Source organism: Sinocyclocheilus grahami, unplaced genomic scaffold (assembly GCF_001515645.1).
Source record: "Sinocyclocheilus grahami isolate Dianchi unplaced genomic scaffold, SAMN03320097.WGS_v1.1 scaffold324.1, whole genome shotgun sequence".
NCBI classification, from domain to species: Eukaryota; Metazoa; Chordata; class Actinopteri; order Cypriniformes; family Cyprinidae; genus Sinocyclocheilus; species Sinocyclocheilus grahami.
Genome location: NW_015505503.1, coordinates 928,176 through 948,410, shown reverse-complemented (window position 1 = coordinate 948,410; position 20,235 = coordinate 928,176). Strand labels below are relative to the sequence as shown.

The window sequence follows — 20,235 nt, the reverse complement described above, 5'->3', positions numbered from 1 at the left end:
CACGCTCACGCTCACACACACGCTCACGCTCACACACACGCTCACACACACGCTCACACACACGCTCACACAGTTCAGTCTAGGACTGCACGATATACCAACATTAATTACGAATTGCAATATTCTATTAATACAAGTACACGAGTTGTAATAACAGTGAGTGAGGGTCTCAGAGCGACGTCATTATTAAAGGGCTCGATCGGTCCGCTTTATTAATGAGAAGAAACTCGCTAACTTCACTGCGCTGTATTCCGCATGAGATTGCATACACCGGAAAATTCTAATGTTACGAAAACTGTTTCAGGTATGTCTATTCATTTCTATCGTCTGTTTGAACTCGGCGCTGTTTTAGTTCCTTCATTTGCATTTGGCTACCAAACAATAAGGAAACGGGGTGAGCGGGGCACAGACACGGGGTTAATTGTAACACTACAAGATTTAAACATTTCCACACGCTAGCATAACAAAATGTACAAAATGATGTATTATTTCCTTGCCATATCATCTCTATATAGAGAAAAAAAATGTTCCAAAGCTCAAAAATCTTTTGACGATATTGCTGAACATTTATTTAACCACTGCAAAAGTACATTTCTGACTGAAGTAAATTTGTCACCTCGGTTTTTTTTTGTGTTTATTTAAAATGAGACACATCTGTTTATTATTTTTTACAATCATTTCACAATTATTTTGTGGAATGGCAAAGTTTGGGAACCCCTGATTTAAGAAATTCTCAATCAAAATCTTTACCATGATGGAATTTTCAATCACGATGCAAGTCATTTTTAACCAAAATAAATCCTTTTCAACAAATATCTTAACCACAAGTTAATTAATTGCAGTAATTCTGTACCACGGTAAGGAGCAACATCACAATACAGTAATTCAGCCTGAAAATTAGAGACATTACTAATTGAAATTAAAGCCACAGCCTGTTTCTCAACATTGCTACTGAAATGACTGACTTTGACAACTGGCTATTTCTCATTTAAGACATCCTGCATTCTTGTATTTAGCAATTACTGAATTACTTGTAAACTTCAAATTGTTTCATTCAATTGTCTAAAAATCTGAGCAGCTCAATCTGAGAATTTTGGCTATTGTGTTTTGCTGTGAAAAGGTTGTACTTCAAATTGAAACTGACATGATGGAAGAAAAACCTTTTATTATAGAGTTTATCTACAGGTCAGGGGAATGATTGATTGCTTTGGATTTAATTTTTACTTTTTCTAAATCACATTTTTATCATTAACAATATATCTGATTATATGAACAATATATCTGCTATTAAAACATGAGTATTATTTGTGATGTTATGTATGCGTGTGTTACCTTTGCGTAAAGGCTGAGGCATGGTAAGGATGAAGATGATGAGGAGGGACGGGACGTCTCTGAAGAGCATGGGCACCTCAGGACGTTCATCATCACAGTACCTGCACAAAACACACACACACAATTACACCACAATACAACACTCAGTGCTTCAGAAACACATGAAAAAAAAAATGCAGACTTAAAACACAAAAACATCTACAGTACACACAGCATTTTTTAACTTGGATGCATGATGCACGTGATCTACAGACAACACTTTCACGTCTATCTTGCCCATGCAACAGCGCAAATTAAATCATGTAAAGAAAAGGACTATTTCCTGTGGGTGAATATTCACAAGGCTTCAAGTTCTTTCAATAGAGTTTCACTGTAAATGTGCAGTAGGTGGACAGGTTACATAAACACAAGACTGCAATTAACATGCAAAAAGAAAATATTATTCTAAAAATATTCGAGTGTGTGGGACAAACTGCTGTCCATTAGAGCAGAATTCACCAACACTCAAACACGCAGCACACTTTCTTAACATTTCAAAAGTTAGAAGTAAACTATTCTGACATTTTCTGATTTGTCAATTTAATGGATTACATTTACAGTTCATTTGATTCACTGTATCTGTGGTTACTTACACTTGAGGACACTTTATACATCTACCTAAAAACACCAGCTGACAAAGACATTGAGCAACAAGCTTGTGCAGCATTTGAATGCAGATGATACTTCAAAACACTGCATCCAGTATAAAGCAATGACATCCGAACTATATAAAGAACGCCTTTACTGTCCAAATTCTACCTCTCAGATAAGAAATAATAATCGCTTGATAAGTGATTACAGGCAGTGGTTTTATTCAAATGGCTGTATTAATAGCTCGGCTAAAGTGCCTGAGGGGTCCAGTGACAGAGTTTTCCTTCAAAAGCCTCTAACAAGGTATTTATAGGCACAGCTGCCTCCCCTCTGAACAGTCCTAAGAGACGCACAGGTGAAAACCCTGTCTTACCGCCCCAACGCAGGAGAAATGAGGCCATTTAAGCAGCCCGAGAGTGTTAAGTGCCTTTTAAACAGGAGCTGCGGCGAGCGGTAACCTCCACACAGCCATAAACCCTCAAAATAAAGCGCCGCACTCATGAAATGTAGTGCTGCACACCATAATTTGCCAGATGCAGCAGTTATTGGTATCTATGGAAACCCCATTTGCGCAAGTCTCTCTCCCTCTCAAAAAGATGCAGCTGCAGAGACAGCATAAAAAGCAAGTGAAAGCAGAACCTGCCTTCTGTTTTTTTATTCATTTTTGTCTTTTAAATAAAATACCAAATACAACAAAACAATTTTGTACATGTGTATCTTTGAATGTTGAAATGTCAACATGTTTTTTAGACTGATTTGAATATAATTTGATTTACATAGTGTGTGTGTATATATATATATATATATATATATATAGCACCCCAAATCATCACTGACCTCGGAAACTTCACACTGGACTTCAAGCAGCTTGGATTCTCTGCCTCTCCAGTCTTCCTCCAGACCTTGATTTCCAAATGAAATGCAAAGTTTACTTTTATCTGGAGCACTGAGCAACAGTCCAGTTCTTTTTCTCCTTAGCCCAGGTAAGATGCTTCTGACGTTGTCTGTTTCAGAAGTGGCTTGGTAGCTCTTTTCCTGAAGACGTCTGAGCGTGACTCTTGATGCACTGACTCCAGCTTCAGTCCACTGCTTGTGAAGCTCTCCCAAGTGTTTGAATCGGCTTTGCCTGTTGCTTGTGCACCTTTTCCTACTCAATTTCTTCCTTCCAGTCAACTTTGCATTAAATATGCTTGGATACAGCACTCTGTGAGCAGCTGCTCTTTCAGTAATGACCTTCTGTGACTTACCCTCTTTATGGAGGGTGTCGATGATTGTCTTCTGGACCATTGCCAAGTCTGCAGTCTTCCCCATTATTGTGGTTTCAATGAGCAAGAGATACCTGGAATTTATACTGTAGGGATGCTCATTTAATGAAACTCAAATGTAAATATTCCAATATTTTGAGCTACTGGATTTTTGACTTTCATGAGCTGTAAGCTCTAATCATAAAAATAAAAAAATAAAAACACTTTTGAAATGTTTTACTTTTGAGATGCACATATACATACATATATATAGGCAGAGGCTAATTCAATTATTCTTCCAGCTATGCTTGACTTCACCTTTAATTTCCAAAGCCACACATTTCAACTTCATATCTAATCTGTTCAAAAATCTTTTGAATCATCAGAATTGGATAAACATGCTAGAGTCCATTTTGAGATGACAACATGACACTACTGACTGAATTACACACACAAAACATATACTGTATGCTGTATATTATGCAGTATGTAGCAATCAGAATTTTACTTTATTCCCAACATACCTAAGAGATCCTAGAGCCAGACTTATGACCACACACTAAATCACACTAATTAACCTGCAGTACTTCTGTGAGCAGTACAGTGTAATGTAGATGAACTGTGTGTGACTGCAACGTAATGTGACTTACACGGCAAAATATCAAACAGCATTGCATTTCTAATGTCATTTTACATTATTTCAGCCTTTAAAATGACTAATTTCATCTCCTCTGAATGCAATATAAGATGTGACATCTCTCACAGACTTGTGTGCCTTTACAGGCTCTGTGGATTCTTATTGCAGCAGAGAGGATGCCATTATTACCAGAAGCAAAACACCAGCCACATACCAGATGCTGGCTCATCTACAGACTCATGGACAGAGCAATAGCACCACCTATAGATAACTAAGACTGCATAAAATTATTCCTTCATTCACAGCATTTTAAATCAAAATATGAGAAGAGCAACAACTGCTTACTGGTCAATTAAGTGTGACATTTTCAACAAAATCCTTCACAGAAACAGCCATGCGAGGGCATGTGAGAAGAACGTTTAGACAGAAGAGCACTTTTGCACTTATGTCTGTACTATTGTTTGAGGTGTTGGTCCATTTACACAAGTCAAAAGGTGCCTTTAGCTGTTTCATTGCACCTTAATGTTTTTACAGTATCTCACACCATGAGCAATGCGTGTCAACTTCAAAATACACTTGCTTGTGGTCAGTAAGATTTTTTTTTTAAGAAATTAACACTTATTCAGCAAGGATGCATTCAATTAAACAATAGTGACAGTAAAGAGTTGCATAATGTTGATTTCAAACAAATGCTGTTATTTTAAACGTTTTATTCATCAATAATCCTGAAAAAAATTATGACGGTTTTCACAAAAATAATACGCGACACAACTGTTTTCAACATTGATAATGACCAGAAATGTTTCTTGAGCAGCAAATCAGCATATTAGAATGATTTCTGAAGATTAAGGTGTCAGCTGTTTGACTGGCCAAAGTCAATGTCATCCCATCTACACTAACATCCAGAGAAATAATTAACTTCACACTACACTCAAATTCTCCTAAATACAACCCAGAATTGCTCTGACTAACTACAGGATATCTGCTGGCAAATCTGATAGCAGTAGCATAAAACAGAGTAATTCTGGAAAGCAAATACATTTTACCAGCCACTTACATTTGAACAAATCACTGAAATAAATTAAACTGTGTCATGTAAAGTGATACAGCATAACAATTTTGAAAAACATCAAAATCCTATCAAAACAAAAACAACCAAACCAAAACAAACACCAAAACAAAACACCACCAAAAAAAAAAAAAACAGAAACAAAACCAAACAAAACAAAATAACCAAACCAAAAAACAATGGCATCCTAGCAACCACTCTGGTGGCAAGTGGCATGCACTTTCTCTTTCTTTGTCCATACTTTCTATTTTCTTGTTCCCTTGCTGATCTGATCTCTAATGTACTGAGACTGAGTAAATCTGGCCCTCTCTGTGGATGTGTGTTTAATGTAGCTCAGAAAATGGCTGCATTGCTGAAGTGTGAAATCTCTTCAGCAGCGCTTGAGCGTGGGGATTTTTTTCATAAGAGCTCCAAGACTGCACACACACTCATTTATACAGAGCCAGTGTTTGGATGCGTGTTGATTGACTGGTCTGGTCTGGACTGCAAAAATGCACCAACATCAGTCTCGACCTTCTCCCGGTGTCCCACAGCATCATCCACAACGCAGCATCCCAGAAGAATGGCATTCCTGAACAATTTGAACAGTCGCCTTACACTTGAATCATGGACAGTAGTCCCCTTGCCACATAGACAACTGAGGTTCAGTTCCTCGACAGTGAAATTTAATTTCTGGTGGTGTGGTGTAGTGGTTAAGGTTCAGTGCTATGGCCTTAAGGGGATTCAAGCTTGCAGTTACCAGCAATGAACTCATTGTGTCCTTGAACACTGAATTGAAGACAATGAACTTCAAATTACTACAGAGACCGAAACCGTAGTAAGTTCAAGACTACTGGTTGATTAAAGGGTTAGTTCACCGAAAATGGACATTAGCCCATGAATTACTCACCCTCAAGGAATCCTAGGTGTATATGACTTTCTTCTTACAGACGAATCCAGTCGGAGTTATATTAAAAATGGTCTTTGATCTTTCAAGCTGTTTAATGGCAGTCAGCGGGTGTTGCAGTGCTTCAGTCCAAAAGAAGTGAAATAAAAAGCGCCCATCCATACAAAAAAAAAAAAAGTGTCTCTCACGGCTCCGGGGGATTAATAAAGGCCTTCTGTAGCGAATCGATGCATTTTTGTAAGAAAAATATCCATATTCAAGACGTAATAATCACTTTAATATAACTTGCGCCAACAGTCCTACACGGAAGCAGCTCCGGGCGGATGACGTATGAGTTCAGCGTTGCGTATGCGCCGGTGAGTCTCCTGAAAACCAACGTTTGTTAACAGGAGCAAAGGAAGCAAAGTTTCCTTACTTTAGCAAAGGAAAACCAGTCTCCTCTTGGCTCATATCGAAATCCTCCGACATTCTTCTTTACAAATCCTTGTTTTGTACTTCTAATAAGTGACCGTTGTTTTGTTTTGATCTCTCCGCTGCGCTTCCGCGTTTGTCACTTCTGAGCGGCGCATGCGCAACACCAACGTCCTACGTCACCCGCCCGGAGTTGCTTTAATGTACAACAGCGAGCGCAAGCTAGACTAAATTGATTATTACGTTTTAAATATGGATATTTTTCGTACAAAAACGCATCGATTCGCTACAGGAGGCCTTTGTTCAACCCCCGGAGCCGTGTGAGACACTTTTTATTATGGATGGGCGCATTTTATTTAACTTCTTTTGGACTGATGCATGCAACACCCACTGAGTGGCATTAAACAGCTTGAAAGATCAAAGACAATTTTTAATATAACTTCGACTGGATTCGTCTGAAAGAAGAAAGTCATACACACCTAGGTTGCCTTGAGGGTGAGTAATTTATGGGCTAAGTTTCATTTTTGGGTGAACTAACCCTTTAATATTAGGGGTGCTCCAATTGATCGGCTACCGATCGCTATCGGCAGATAATCGCTTTGGGATGTTTGATCGGCAGTCTCTATAAAAGCGGATCTCATAAGCAGATCTCAAGCTGATGACACGCCTGCTGTGAGAGGTTTGGCACGACATGCAGCGGCACCGTCTCAGTCCGGCGCAGGAGAAATAATTATAATGCTGAAGGTGAGGTACAGTTCATATTTCTTAAATAACGTATAAAGTAATGTGAAAATTTACTGCGAGACAGTTTCACAAACAGTCTGAGTGAATCACCGCGCACGCTCTCTCTCTCTCTCTCAAAATGCACAAATGGCTTCAATTCCATATGTTTGACTGACTATTTATTATAATAATGAACAGGCTGCATTGTCACGGTAGCAAAGTGGTGCCGGCGCAATCATTTGAATTTGTTCCTTCTAACAGTGGAAGCAACTACTCCTTTTAGTCAAAGATCATCGGAATTGTAAAAGGTTTGCTTTTATTTGTGTGCATTCACAATAAAAACAAATCTTTGTGCTTTTGTAAAATAAGCCTAAAGAACAATAGGATGCCGCTTTCTGCCGTCTTGGTTTCCTTTCGCGCAGAACAAAAATTAACCGAAACTGCATACTAGGCTACTTGTTGCACAGTTTCGCTTTCATTTTCTTAATTTCTTATTTAAGCAAAAATATTTTTCTTGTATAGGCCTATTTATTCGTTTTATATATATATATATATATATATATATATATATATATATATATATATATATATATATAGCCTAGCTTTATTATGTTTTTCTCCACTCGCAGAAGCGCTGCAGGTGCGTATGAAGACCATGTGAATCCTCATGTTCTGTTGTTTGCTGCTTTTTGAGCATGTAAAATGAATCCCCGGGAAACAAATGTTAGTATTTTTAACGGGTCACAGACACTTATCCTTTCTAATTTAATTCCTTGCTTTCTTTTGCTTGCTTTCTGTGATCAGTGATCGGCCTCAAAAATCCTGATCGGACCACCCCTAATCAATATGGCTGATGTGATATATAAAGAGCAGTTTGGTTGTAATTTGGCTATAAAATGAATGTGTTTTGCTGTAATCAAATGAATAAATTTACTCCATTCTAGTACTGTCAAGCGATTAATCGCATCCAAAATAAAAGTTTTTGTTTACATAATATGTGTGTGTGTGTACGGTGTTTATTTATTATGTACATATAAAGACACGCACATACTGTATATATTTTGAAAATATTTACATGTGTATATTTATATTCATATAATTAATATTATATATAAATATATTTCATATATAAACATAACATTTTTCTTAAAGAGCAGGTCATATGGGTTTTCGAAAAATATCTCTCTTGCAGTTTGTAAGGTAGCTTATCCTTCGATGTAAACGGTCTGCAAAGTTAATCAAACAAGTGCATGATAAAGATATTGTCTCTCAAAAGAAAGAGTCGACTTGGAATCGCCTTAATGAGTCCTTATATTTTAAAATCTTCTGCCTGTTACCGATCAACGTCACTGGGTAACACATTAGCATAATACGAACAGTCTCTGTGTCGAGAAGATGCTGTGTTCCACGATACCACAGCAATACAATTCAAACCTTTTGTTGTGCTTGTCAATTTACCGAGCACTGCTTCTCTAATATTGCCTTTTATCTTCATTGGCTTCTAATCTTCTTTATTTAGACCAACAAGCGTCTTCAAACCACAACCTGTAAGTACGATTGATACGTTATGTGTACATTTTCAATTGAGTGCTCAAAATATAATTTTTTTTTGTGCTAATGTGTGATGTATACCTATTGCAGCTTTAGATTTCCAGGTAAAGCACGATATTACTGTTTTACTGAAGTAGTTCTGATAATTCGCTGTGAACCCACTATTTGCTAAGAATGTGTCGATTAATGTAGACTGTCGTTGTTCTAATTACTTTGTTTAATAATAAAGAATGTAGTGTAGCACACAGACTTTATAATCATTGTGAAAGTGCTGTTTATGTAGTTATAGGGTTAATGCAGGGAGTAAAAGACCCGGTAGAGAGAGACTAGTTAGTTAGGCTCGTGAGCATGTGATACAGCTGTTCTGCGTTATAATTAAAAGTTAAGACACGGAGCGTCGTTCTTCAGACATTACAGTAGACATGTTTTGGTTTTCAAACTGTATTGTTTCATCAGTTAGTCACGTTAGCACTCGGCTAACGTATCCACCATTGTTTTGTTAAGTGTTTAAAGTTTAGCAGCTAAACTCTAGCTGTGGGCACGATTCACTTGCATAAGTGTTAAACAATGTTTTTATGTCATTATTTTAAGAACCGATTGGAGCAATATATTATTGTTTTATGTAAAGGTGCATGCTAGGGTTGCGAGATTGTCACAACAAAACCCGCCCAATTGCTACTCAAAACTAGCCCAATCGTGTTGGTCCCCCTTTAAAAATCGCGTTATGGGGGTGTAAAATACACGCTTTCAGTCGGGGTTCCCCTGGTAAATTCGCATTCCAGTGCCTAAATATGACGTTATTGGGGTCGCTACAACCCACGACATCAAAAACAACCGCGGACTTGGCAACACAGATAGTAGCGCTCGCTAACTTGCTCAAGCACTCCTCTTTGTGCCAATCACAACAGGCTTGGCCAGCTGACCAATCAGAGCAGAGTATGCTTATGGAAGGGAGGGGTTTACAGACATTTCTCTCAGAACTGAATCGAACGAACCGTTTCGAAATCATGGACAAATTACTCTTTAGGAAACTTTAAAAAAAAAAATATGACCTGCTCTTTAAATATATACATGCATGTGTGTGTGTGTATTTATATATACATAATATACACAACACACATATTATGTAAACAAAAACTTTTATTTTGGGTGCGATTAATCATTTGACAGCACTACTCCATTAACAATTAAAAAAAAAAAATCCAAACATGTTTTATCCACTAACAATGCTGACATCGATTTGTACCTAAACACATCTAGTTAGATGCTAAAAATATCAATGGCCCAGCTGAATAATCAGCTAATTATCACTCATAACAACTCATGTAAAAAAAAATAAATAAATAAAGAAAGGGGGAGAAAGAAAAGGAAAGAGGCACTCACTGAGACAGGAGCGTTTGGCAGCAGCACTGGCCCCTCCACTGCATAGATTCCCCCCACGATGAACCAACTCTAACTCCAGATTTGTCCTGAGAGAGAGAGAGAGAGAGAGAGAGAGATTGATTTAGGGTGCTTTCACGCTAACGTTCACTAACAATGAACAGTTGTTTTTTTATTAACTAATATTAACAAAGATCAATAAACACTAAAACAAAAGCATTGCTCATCGGTAATGGTAGTTAATTCATTAACTAACGTGAAGTACCTTACTGTAAATTCTTACAGAGAATACTTCGTTTCTTCAAACAATACAACATTTAAAAGGCTATATTATGAATTATCCAGTACACTTTCCATCTAATCAAGAAATGGTGTCTGAAGTTGACAATGGAACTTTTTTATTGTATTTTTCAGTGCGTGTGTGTGTGTAATTATTATTTTTGAGTGCTATTATTAGTCTAATAAAGAATCCGACATGATGTCCTTTATACACAAACAGATGAATCTGAGATGAGAAATCAGAAACTGAACTCAAGTGTTTCAAATTAACAGCATACATGTGTCTTACAGAAGCGTAACAAAATCTCCTCAGGGGAGAGGAGAGGAGAGGAGAGGAGAGGTGTTAAGTGGCTAATGTTTGGAATGTGGCAGCAAAAGTCATTCTTATTTTTGGTTATGGTGTTTGATGCTTTAGATAATCACCTACAGTTCTTGTTTTCCCTTTATTTTGAAGGGTGTGGATGACGCGTTTTATACACTAGTCCGAGAAATCCGGAAACACAAGGAGAAGATGAGCAAGGAGGGCAAGAAGAAAAAGAAGAAATCCAAAACAAAATGTATATTAATGTGAACAAGCCTTTCCGGTCATAATAGACTCAAAAAAAAAAAAAAAAAGTTTCAAAACCGTTAATGCAAATAAATGTGGTATCACATGACAGAATCAGCCTAACAGCGAAACAGCCTAACAAAATCTAAATTCTAAAAACAAAATTTATAACATTTTTCACTGCACGAGTATTTGTATGGTCTCGTGAATACTTTTTGCACACAGGACAAGATTAAGTTGTATAGTCAGTTGTATAAACGCAGATACATGCAGTCTTATCATATGAGCAACTGCTCCATTTCAGGGTCATCTTCTGATACTTCCGTCACAAGCTTTTTTTGTGCATTTTTTACTTTGTTGATAAAACAACAGCACAAATGATATGCACATGGCTACTTTTATTTCCGTTTTCACTCGGAAGGCAAAAACCATAAGTCAGACTGCTTAGCAAATTGCATCATTTTAACCAATCAGATTGTAGATTATAACCGTTTAAAAGGAAGCTCTTACCATTTTTGTGTGTAATATGCATCCCAGCCTTGTGTTTGTCACCTGATGCTGAGACTCAAGTGCTGATAACTCTACATCTAAAAGGACAGCCCTGCTTAACCCCCTTCTCTCGCTCTGAACATCATCGTCTGCTCATGTTAGATTATTCAGCAGATAACGATGTCAGACTGCCCTTATTAGCATAAGCACAATGCTTCCCTGAAAGCTTCAGCTGAGAAGAAACAGTGGTGAATGAACCTCTAATGAGGTTCAGAGCAGAGTCTCAACTAATAGTCACTTGATAAGTTAAAGCTCTTTACAGTATAGTGTTCAGTATAAAGAGTTGATGGATTCTTACCCGTAAGGACTCCATGTAGGACTTGTGACAGTCTATATGCAGAGTGTGGCCACACGTCTGCACATACACACCCCCGTCCCAGCCAATAGACACGGACTGCAGACATGAACTCTGGGAAATTAAGCATAAGAAAATGAAAAAGAAGAACTAACATTCATGAGCTAATAAAAGAGATAACATTACATTTTGATTGCATTAAACTCTTTACATGAAAATAAAGCTTTAGTTTGCAAGGTGAGGATAATAATGTATGTAATACTACAGTGGTGAATGAACCTCTAATGAGGTTCAGAGCAGAGTCTCAACTAATAGTCACTTGATAAGTTAAAGCTCTTTACAGTATAGTGTTCAGTATAAAGAGTTGATGGATTCTTACCCGTAAGGACTCCATGTAGGACTTGTGACAGTCTATATGCAGAGTGTGGCCACAGGTCTGCACATACACACCCCCGTCCCAGCCAATAGACACAGACTGCAGACATGAACTCTGGGAAATTAAGAAAATGAAAAAGAAGAACTAACATTCATTCATGAGCTAATAAAAGAGATAACATTACATTTTGATTGTATTAAACTCTTTACATGAAAATAAAGCTTTAGTTTGCAAGGTGAGGATAATAATGTATGTAATACTATAATAATGTACAATAAGAATGTTTTAAGCTGCTTAAGTAAAATAGCTTATATGCACACATTTTTGATGGCAGAGCTGAATTCAATATTAATGCAGCAGCTGTAAACTATCTACAGTTGGGATAATGAGCTCCATTACCTGGCAGAATAATTGTTTATTGTAATTGTTCATTTTATAAAAAGCAATAAGACACCCAAGACAGTGATTTTACTACGTGCCTAACAACCCTTAGCCATGGTTATATCACTGTAATGCACTGGCCTCTTGTGGTTTATTGCATTATTAAAGTATGTAACCCTAATGAAACTGTATGCTTATTAAACTCTTTACATGAAAATAAAGCTTTAGTTTGCAAGGTGAGGATAATAATGTATGTAATACTATAATAATGTACAATAAGAATGTTTTAAGCTGCTTAAGTAAAATAGCTTATATGCACACATTTTTGATGGCAGAGCTGAATTCAATATTAATGCAGCAGCTGTAAACTATCTACAGTTGGGATAATGAGCTCCATTACCTGGCAGAATAATTGTTTATTGTAATTGTTCATTTTATAAAAGCAATAAGACAGTGATTTTACTACGTGCCAAACAACCCTTAGCCATGGTTATATCACTGTAATGCACTGGCCTCTTGTGGTTTATTGCATTATTAAAGTATGTAACCCTAATGAAACTGTATGCTTAGACAGTCATATTGTATTGAAATGCCTCAACAAAAAACAAATGTTTTAGAATGAGTGTTTATATGTTGTACATACATCTTTAAAGTAGCGTTGCATAAGGGAGAGCCTAACATCATGGGCCGCTCCACATGTGTCCTCGGGGTAGATATGTTCCTCATCCGTAGTAGGCAATCGCTTTGGTGTGTCACTACGACAGCGGTGCCCCAACACTGAAATACACACACATACACTCTTCAGAAATGGCAATCATATGCTAATTAGCTTCCATTATCATATTTATGACATTCTCCATTTGCATACTATAATGAAGTACCATGACAAAGTCAAAACTGTAATGCATGTCACGCTGCCTCCAAATCCCACCATACTGAATACTCGGCAGTAAAAATTTAAAATAGACCAAATCAGCAGCCTGTTAATCCATTAAATCTCCAAGAACTGATTTTCCAGCTCTATAGGTTCAGACAAGATTGCTACAAACACAGCAAAATTACCATCTTGACCTTGAGGCATTTTAAGAATACTAAAGTCACAAATCGGAAAAAATCATAGACCAGTGATTATTCATAAAACAGAATGTTAATTTTATCACAGGACTGGGGTGGGAGAAAACTACCTGCGAGTCTACCTGCTAAGAGTTCACAATGCTTGATAAATGAAGCAATTAAACACTATTGTTAAAACAAGTAGTCGTGCAAAGTGGGTGGATTTAAAGTCATGGGTGGGTTAATGTAGAGTTAAAGAGCTCCAGTGATCTGGATCACTACAATCTGCCACCTGCAGATGGAAAGCTGTAATGCTACACCCTTGTCCTACTGCCTGTTATAGACCTAGAATAGAATAGAAACCAAACTGAATTTAACACAAACAAAACACAGTGATGTTCGGTACGTTTAATATACTGTGCTACTTTAAAACTATGTATTGTGAAAAGCACTATACAAATAAATGTAAATGTACATTTAGGACCATAAGTGCAACATATTGAATGGATTACAATTGTACAATATGAAGTTTTGTTTGGGATGAGAAAATCATGACAATATAAATTTTTTGGAGAAGCTTGTTCAAAGTGTTTATTTAAAATGTCAAACTGGACCTTCTGATACAAATAGACTTCTCTCTAGTGACCTATGCATCATGACTTTAAATATGGTGTCTGCTTGGAAGAAATTTAGAAAGCAATAGCTAGTATGTCAACACAGGCAACCGTGAAACTGACTGGACCTCCATAACATGCAGAGTCCCTCAAGGCTTAATCCTTGGACCTCTCATGTTCAATCTGTGTACGCTCCCACAAGGCTGCAATACAATAACACAACACAACAAAATTGCTAATCATGCAGACTAAAGTCCCAAGTAAGCCCATCCATCGTATAGACAAGTGCATTGATAAATATAACGTTTGGATGTGATTTCCTTAAACACAAAGCAGGGATCCTCACATTTAGCAATAAACAGAACATACTAAATGAATGCTTACCTTGAATGCTTCATTTAGCAATAAACAGAACATACTAAATGAATGCTTACCTTGAATGCTTATATATATATACAGTATATATGCTACTTCCAAATATTTAGTCCAGAATCTAAGATAGAGTTGTGGCTTAAAAACTCACTGAAGTTTAGCTACCTAGTGTTACTGGCAACATGTTTCATTAAATAAGATAATATGAGGGATTCTGTAATGTCAGCCTAAACTACACAATGAAGGCTGTCATAAAATTTGAACACATTGGGCGAATTCCAAAAAGAAGTGAGAATCCATATGCCCTACTTCTTTCGAAGGGCACAGCCCTTGAAGTGTGTTCTTTGAAAGGTGTAGGGCATTACTGTCTCGTATAAGAATTTGGAACTCCCTTGGTGAAGGGAATGACAGACCGGATGCTAAATTGGCAATGCTGCGCGTGCATGCAAGGGAAGGGCCCTTCGTAAAAGGATTCAGTTGTTCACTTTCGTTTGGAATGTCCCTACAAATGGTGTCCCCTTCCCGAAGTGCCCTTCAAGGGGACGCAAAAAAGCAGTTTGGAATTCGCCCATTGTTTTCTATGAGCGTACGCACACCGGCAGCGCCTATTAACGACTCAAAACAATGTTCAGCTTCAATCGTTTCAGCTGTGCAGCGCGGACCGTTTATCAGCTCGGACCGCGACGCAATCAAACTTGTCTGAGCTCAGAACAGCTTTACTCGGGAGCCAAAGTTGATTCTGTGACACTGTTACTGAACAGTGCTGCGAGATCCAGTGAGAAGCATTTGAATTCGCCGCACAATGATAAGGTTGCTGCGAGATCTAGTGAGAAGCATTCAAATTCTGCACAGAATTCTCTGTTATAAACAGCGCTGACATAGCCTACGTCAGGAAACCAGAAGCAGTAACGCTAACTATAACCATGGTGTTGTGGTAGAAATAGTTGAATGCATTACATCATTCATTTCAGGGTTTGTACAACCTTTTGAGAGAGAAATTCAAGCACTTTTCAATGACTTCCAAGTATTTTACACAACTATTTCCAGCACTTTAAAGCTCTAAAATGATTCAATTTGAATGTTATTTTTAATGGGATGACCAAAATATACTTTGTGGTAAACAAACACTTGTGTAAAATGTAAAAAATACATAAAATCACAATTATAACCAGTAGACAAGCAGCAGAGGAGCACTTATTGGCTTATTAGTCATTCATTTAATTTCTCTATATTTTGAAATTATAAAACCACGATTATAAAATATAAAATCATCAAGCAATCAGATTGTCAGAATGTTACACTTTTTTTGTGTATGAAGTAAGAAAGTTACAAAGTGCCTTGAAAAACAAACTTTTCTTCAATTTGCTACTAAATCACACAATCACTGAAGTTGGTCAGTCGCATATGCTAGAAGAATAATGGTACATTTAATAAGAGTGGAATATATACATTTTCTATATAAAAATTAGATTTTGCACCTGTTACGGTTAATAACAGTACATTTTGTATGCATCTTAACTCAAGCTAGTGCTTTACGGTCAAATCTGTATAAACAATAAATAAAAGAAAAATAAACAAGAAATGAACATGTAATATTATTAGTAACTGCACTTATTAATGCAAAACAATAGTAATTATGATTAAATGATCTATATTTTAATACTCCCGCACACCAGCCCCAGCGCTACCAAATCTGCTCCTGGCGCCACTATCTGTAGAACTTAGTGGTGCTGGTCCCACTGCTCTCAAATGTTAGTCTGGAGCCCTGATTGACCACTGCTGAAATAGACACAGATACATTGCTAATATTAAAAGGTGCATGATACCTGATGAGGCCTGCAGCAGTACCACCAGTCCTGTGGGTCTGTCTTCAGTAGATGGGCCGCTCTGACCACAGATCACACAGTCATACAGAACTTCTGAGTCTAGAGGTTCAGCCGAGCCCATGTCCATCACTGCATCTGTTTCAGGTGACTCTATTAAACACAAAATCAAACAAAACAGTCAGATAACAAACAAAAAAGAATTATATAGAGCACATCTGAGACTGGTAGATCACAAGATTTCCCTTCAAATAAAAGCCGCCGCCCACAAATACTCTATAGCATTTTAAGGCACCAAAGGTCTGAAGGCTGTTCCAAAATATATGCAGCAAAATTATGCTGCCTTTCGAGATACTTTGTTTTGAGCAAATTCTGTGCATCCCTCACTCAGGTGAACACTGACAGAATGAGTTGAGAGAAATATTGATTACAAATAATTCTATTCCATTCGATAATGAATAGTATTGAAAAACAAATCTGTTCAATCAAATCAAGACAGCTCACTAGATTTTAAAGCAAAGACGAAGATCAATTTGGATCTCTTTCCCTAGGTGATCAATAACATTCAGTTCAAGTTGTGTAGATATTGACTGTTCATCAGATCTTTAGAGAGTCCAGCACAGTTTGAAGCTCCAAAGCAAAAAATAAAAAAGCAACATGGAATTCTATAGAGTACATTTGTACATGAATATGGCTATCATTCATTACCGTGGCATCCCACTGCACCATGGTCCCATCACAGTACTTTTTGTAAGGGTTTGCCGTTTTACACAAAACCAAAACACTGAGAGAAGCCAAGCACGAGAGTATGAGAAGACGGGTGTAAAATCCAATAAATGCACATGATTTATGAGCGCAGTAGATTGGCAAAACTTAATTAGTTATATGATGTGGATCTGAATGACTTTTTTGCCCTTTCCTGGTTAAATTAACAAACAGTTAATGGAGGTTCAGGCGGTCATGCATTAAACGCAGTAACAACAGAGCTAATGTTGTGTGAACCCTGTTTTTGTACGGCAGAATATTCTGCTATCTGTGAAGGTCAGTATCTAAATACAGTATCCTAAAACTGTTCATGTGCCTAAAACTTTGTGATTATATCATAATATGACTATACAACTTCTGCTGTATTTAGATAAAAATAATGACAGAAATATACTCAATATTAAACAATAATAATATTAAATAATATTACTCAATATAAAAACTCAAGTGAAGTACAGATACTCCCCAAAAAAATGCTTAAGTACTGTAACAAAGTATTATTACTTTCTTACATTACACCACTGAGAAAAATTAGGGACGCACTGCATATAGTTACTCATTAAAATGAGCAATGTAATATTTTCCATCGCTTTTAAAAGTAGCATTCCCAGTCAGTGTTAATTTTGTTGACGAATAATTTTCGTCAACGACTTTTTTTCACCGACGACAACAAGACGATAAACTAAAACTTTTTAAATGACAAAAACTATGACGTAAATCTATTGACATTTTCGTCAAATAATAAAAACGAGACGAAAATGTTAGGGAGGGACAATTTGGGAAGAAATTCATTCAAAACAAATCTGCTGCGTGGTTCGGAGGTTAGATTGCGTATATATGAACTGGCGGGACATCAGCTAACATACACTTGCTGCACGTCGCATTAAAACTAGAGATCGACCGATATATCGATTTTCCGATATTTTTCCCAATATTTAAACATTTTACCATAATCGGTTATCGGTTTTGTAATATCGGATTCACAGATAAACGCCACCATCTTGTGGGTGTTTTGAGAATTGCGCGCAGGATCGCCATTGGAGCTCGGCGTCTGAGGGGAGAGGAGACAACAACAATGGCGTGCATAGGTAAAGCATACTTACTTGCTTTGCTGTAATTAGTAAACTATTTAACATAACAGCCATTAATGCACATATTAGATGTGTTACATAAATGCCTGAAATGTAGCTAGTTTATGCAGCTTGTCTCTAAGAAATAGAGACGAACTCACTGAGTCATGTGAGAATCCGTCAAGTCCTGTCCCAATAAAGACTTTGCCTGAATTAAATAATATATAGCCATGAATGAGAGCATGTTGGAAATAAAAGTGCAGTATTTCATTCTCTGTCGTCTATGCTCATCATTAGTTTCGTGAAGTCGTCTGCATTTTGCTGTTCACACGGTTGATGCTCAGGAAATGCTCCAGCACGGCCACCGCATGTAAATTTTAACAAGATTAAATACAACTCTATGGAAATTAATTATTTATTATCTCCACGAGCGATCACAGTTTGAGTATAGTTCTGTGTAAATGCATAAATAAACAGCGCTTTGTCAGCACGCATTTCATGATTTAGAATGACAACAACATTAGTAAGTCTACCTCACTATGTGGGAAGATTTGCATAACGCCGCCCAAATGTTCACGCAAAGAAAGAAGGCGTAACTTTTATTCTCGCTGTAGTATTGTTGTTGCCGCCGCCGCCTCGTGAAGACGCTGTGTGTTTCGTTGTGAAAGCGAAACTACTTTGAGCTGATCCGTGCTGGTTGCTGAGGAAATACATCAACTTCGCGCTGTGGATCGCCGGATCGGCTTTCACCGTGGTAGTCACATGTGGTTGCCGCAAAATAAAGTGGGGCAGTTCCAACTTTGCAAGGACAATCTGGCGCTTCTGACTCACAGCCTGTAAGTACATTTTTTATATTTAAAGAATTTGCCACTGATGATACAAACGCGAGTTTGAGCAGTGTAGAGTAGCGCTTGTTGTTTGTCGTTTCTCCGATCACAAATGCAGACATGGTTTTATGTTTACGCGGCGCTATATGCAACGCAACGCATAAAAACACAGTATAAGTAGGGCTGGGTATCAAGTTCGATACTTGAGCAGTGTAGAGTAGCGCTTGTTGTTTGTCGTTTCTCCGATCACAAATGCAGACATGGTTTTATGTTTACGCGGAAAAACACAGTATAAGTAGGGCTGGGTATCGAGTTCGATACTTTTAAGGCACCGACCGAATTGCCTCGATACCATTGAGTATCGAAAAACGTCTTTCAGTGTTTTTAATTTTAAAAACGTCCAAATTTCGATACCTAAGAGGTTAATCCCATCAGCGTCAGTGAGCCAATAAGCCTGCAGCACTAGCCAGTGTGTTCGACTAGAGGCGCGGAGGAGATCGATCATCCGCGAGAGCAATACGAAAGCGCACGGAGCAGTCTGCTCTCTTTAGCTCTCGTGGTACTGTAATACCAGCAGTATAGAGTAGCGCGGGAGCTGTGTGGAGTTCCCATCATATGCAGATGTCCGTTCATACTAACGTAACACGACCGAAAGCGCGTGTTATGTGACCATCCATGCACACTGTAGCATCATGCTACATAAGACAATAAATCAGATTTATATTCCGCTTTTACTCAAAACTCACTTTAAACCACCATCGAGTGTTTGTAATAACTTCCGATTGCCGTCTAACAGGGCCGGATTTACACATTGCTCAAGACATTGAGCAAATAAATATAACTAACAATAGGGTAAAAAATTACAAACTATTTCCATGTCTTCCACCTTTTTTATGTAGGCTACGGAAATCACGCTTTCTTTCTCCCAGTCTCTCTCACAGACACACACACAGTGCAGACACGCGGAGACGCGAACAGAAACTTCTTGGTTTCGCAGCTGAAAAGCTACATGACATTTCTCAGTAGCGAGGTTCATGAAGGAGTTTAACTTAAAGATTCGCTATTAGTAGACGCTGCTGAGAGACGCACAGACACACTTAATCTCTCTCTCTCTCTCTCTCTAATAACCGCATTAGACTGCATTAATAAATGTGTAAGCCTGCATATCAATGGCTCAAGCTTCTGTTATCAGCTCTATAATGACGTTTTATCAGCTCTATAATGACATTTTGGAATTTGCAACGGAGGGTTTGGGATGAGGTGCGTAAAAAAATTTGTTCAACCCACACGAGATTTCAGGACGGAAACATGTCAAATGTCTTGAAACAAATGATCTGAACAATGTCTTGATGTGTGGTTGCGACTCCAGGCAGTTACAATTATTAGAGAAATAATGCACTCCCGGAGGTGGTTATGTGGCC

The 20,235-nt window shown here is 37.7% G+C and overlaps 1 protein-coding gene across 1 annotated transcript in view; it reads right to left on the bottom strand.

The window, feature by feature from the left end:
* Positions 1 to 20,235, bottom strand: part of LOC107602287 (ubiquitin protein ligase E3 component n-recognin 3) — a 39,003-nt gene that overhangs the window by 8,691 nt on the left and 10,077 nt on the right. The window contains exons 4-8 of the mRNA XM_016294747.1: positions 16,156 to 16,305; positions 12,934 to 13,067; positions 11,913 to 12,023; positions 11,537 to 11,647; positions 1,333 to 1,438 (exon numbers count right to left, since the gene is read on the bottom strand). Coding sequence (XP_016150233.1) covers positions 1,333 to 1,438; positions 11,537 to 11,647; positions 11,913 to 12,023; positions 12,934 to 13,067; positions 16,156 to 16,305 — 612 coding nt within the window. The remainder of the gene's footprint in view (positions 1 to 1,332; positions 1,439 to 11,536; positions 11,648 to 11,912; positions 12,024 to 12,933; positions 13,068 to 16,155; positions 16,306 to 20,235) is intronic.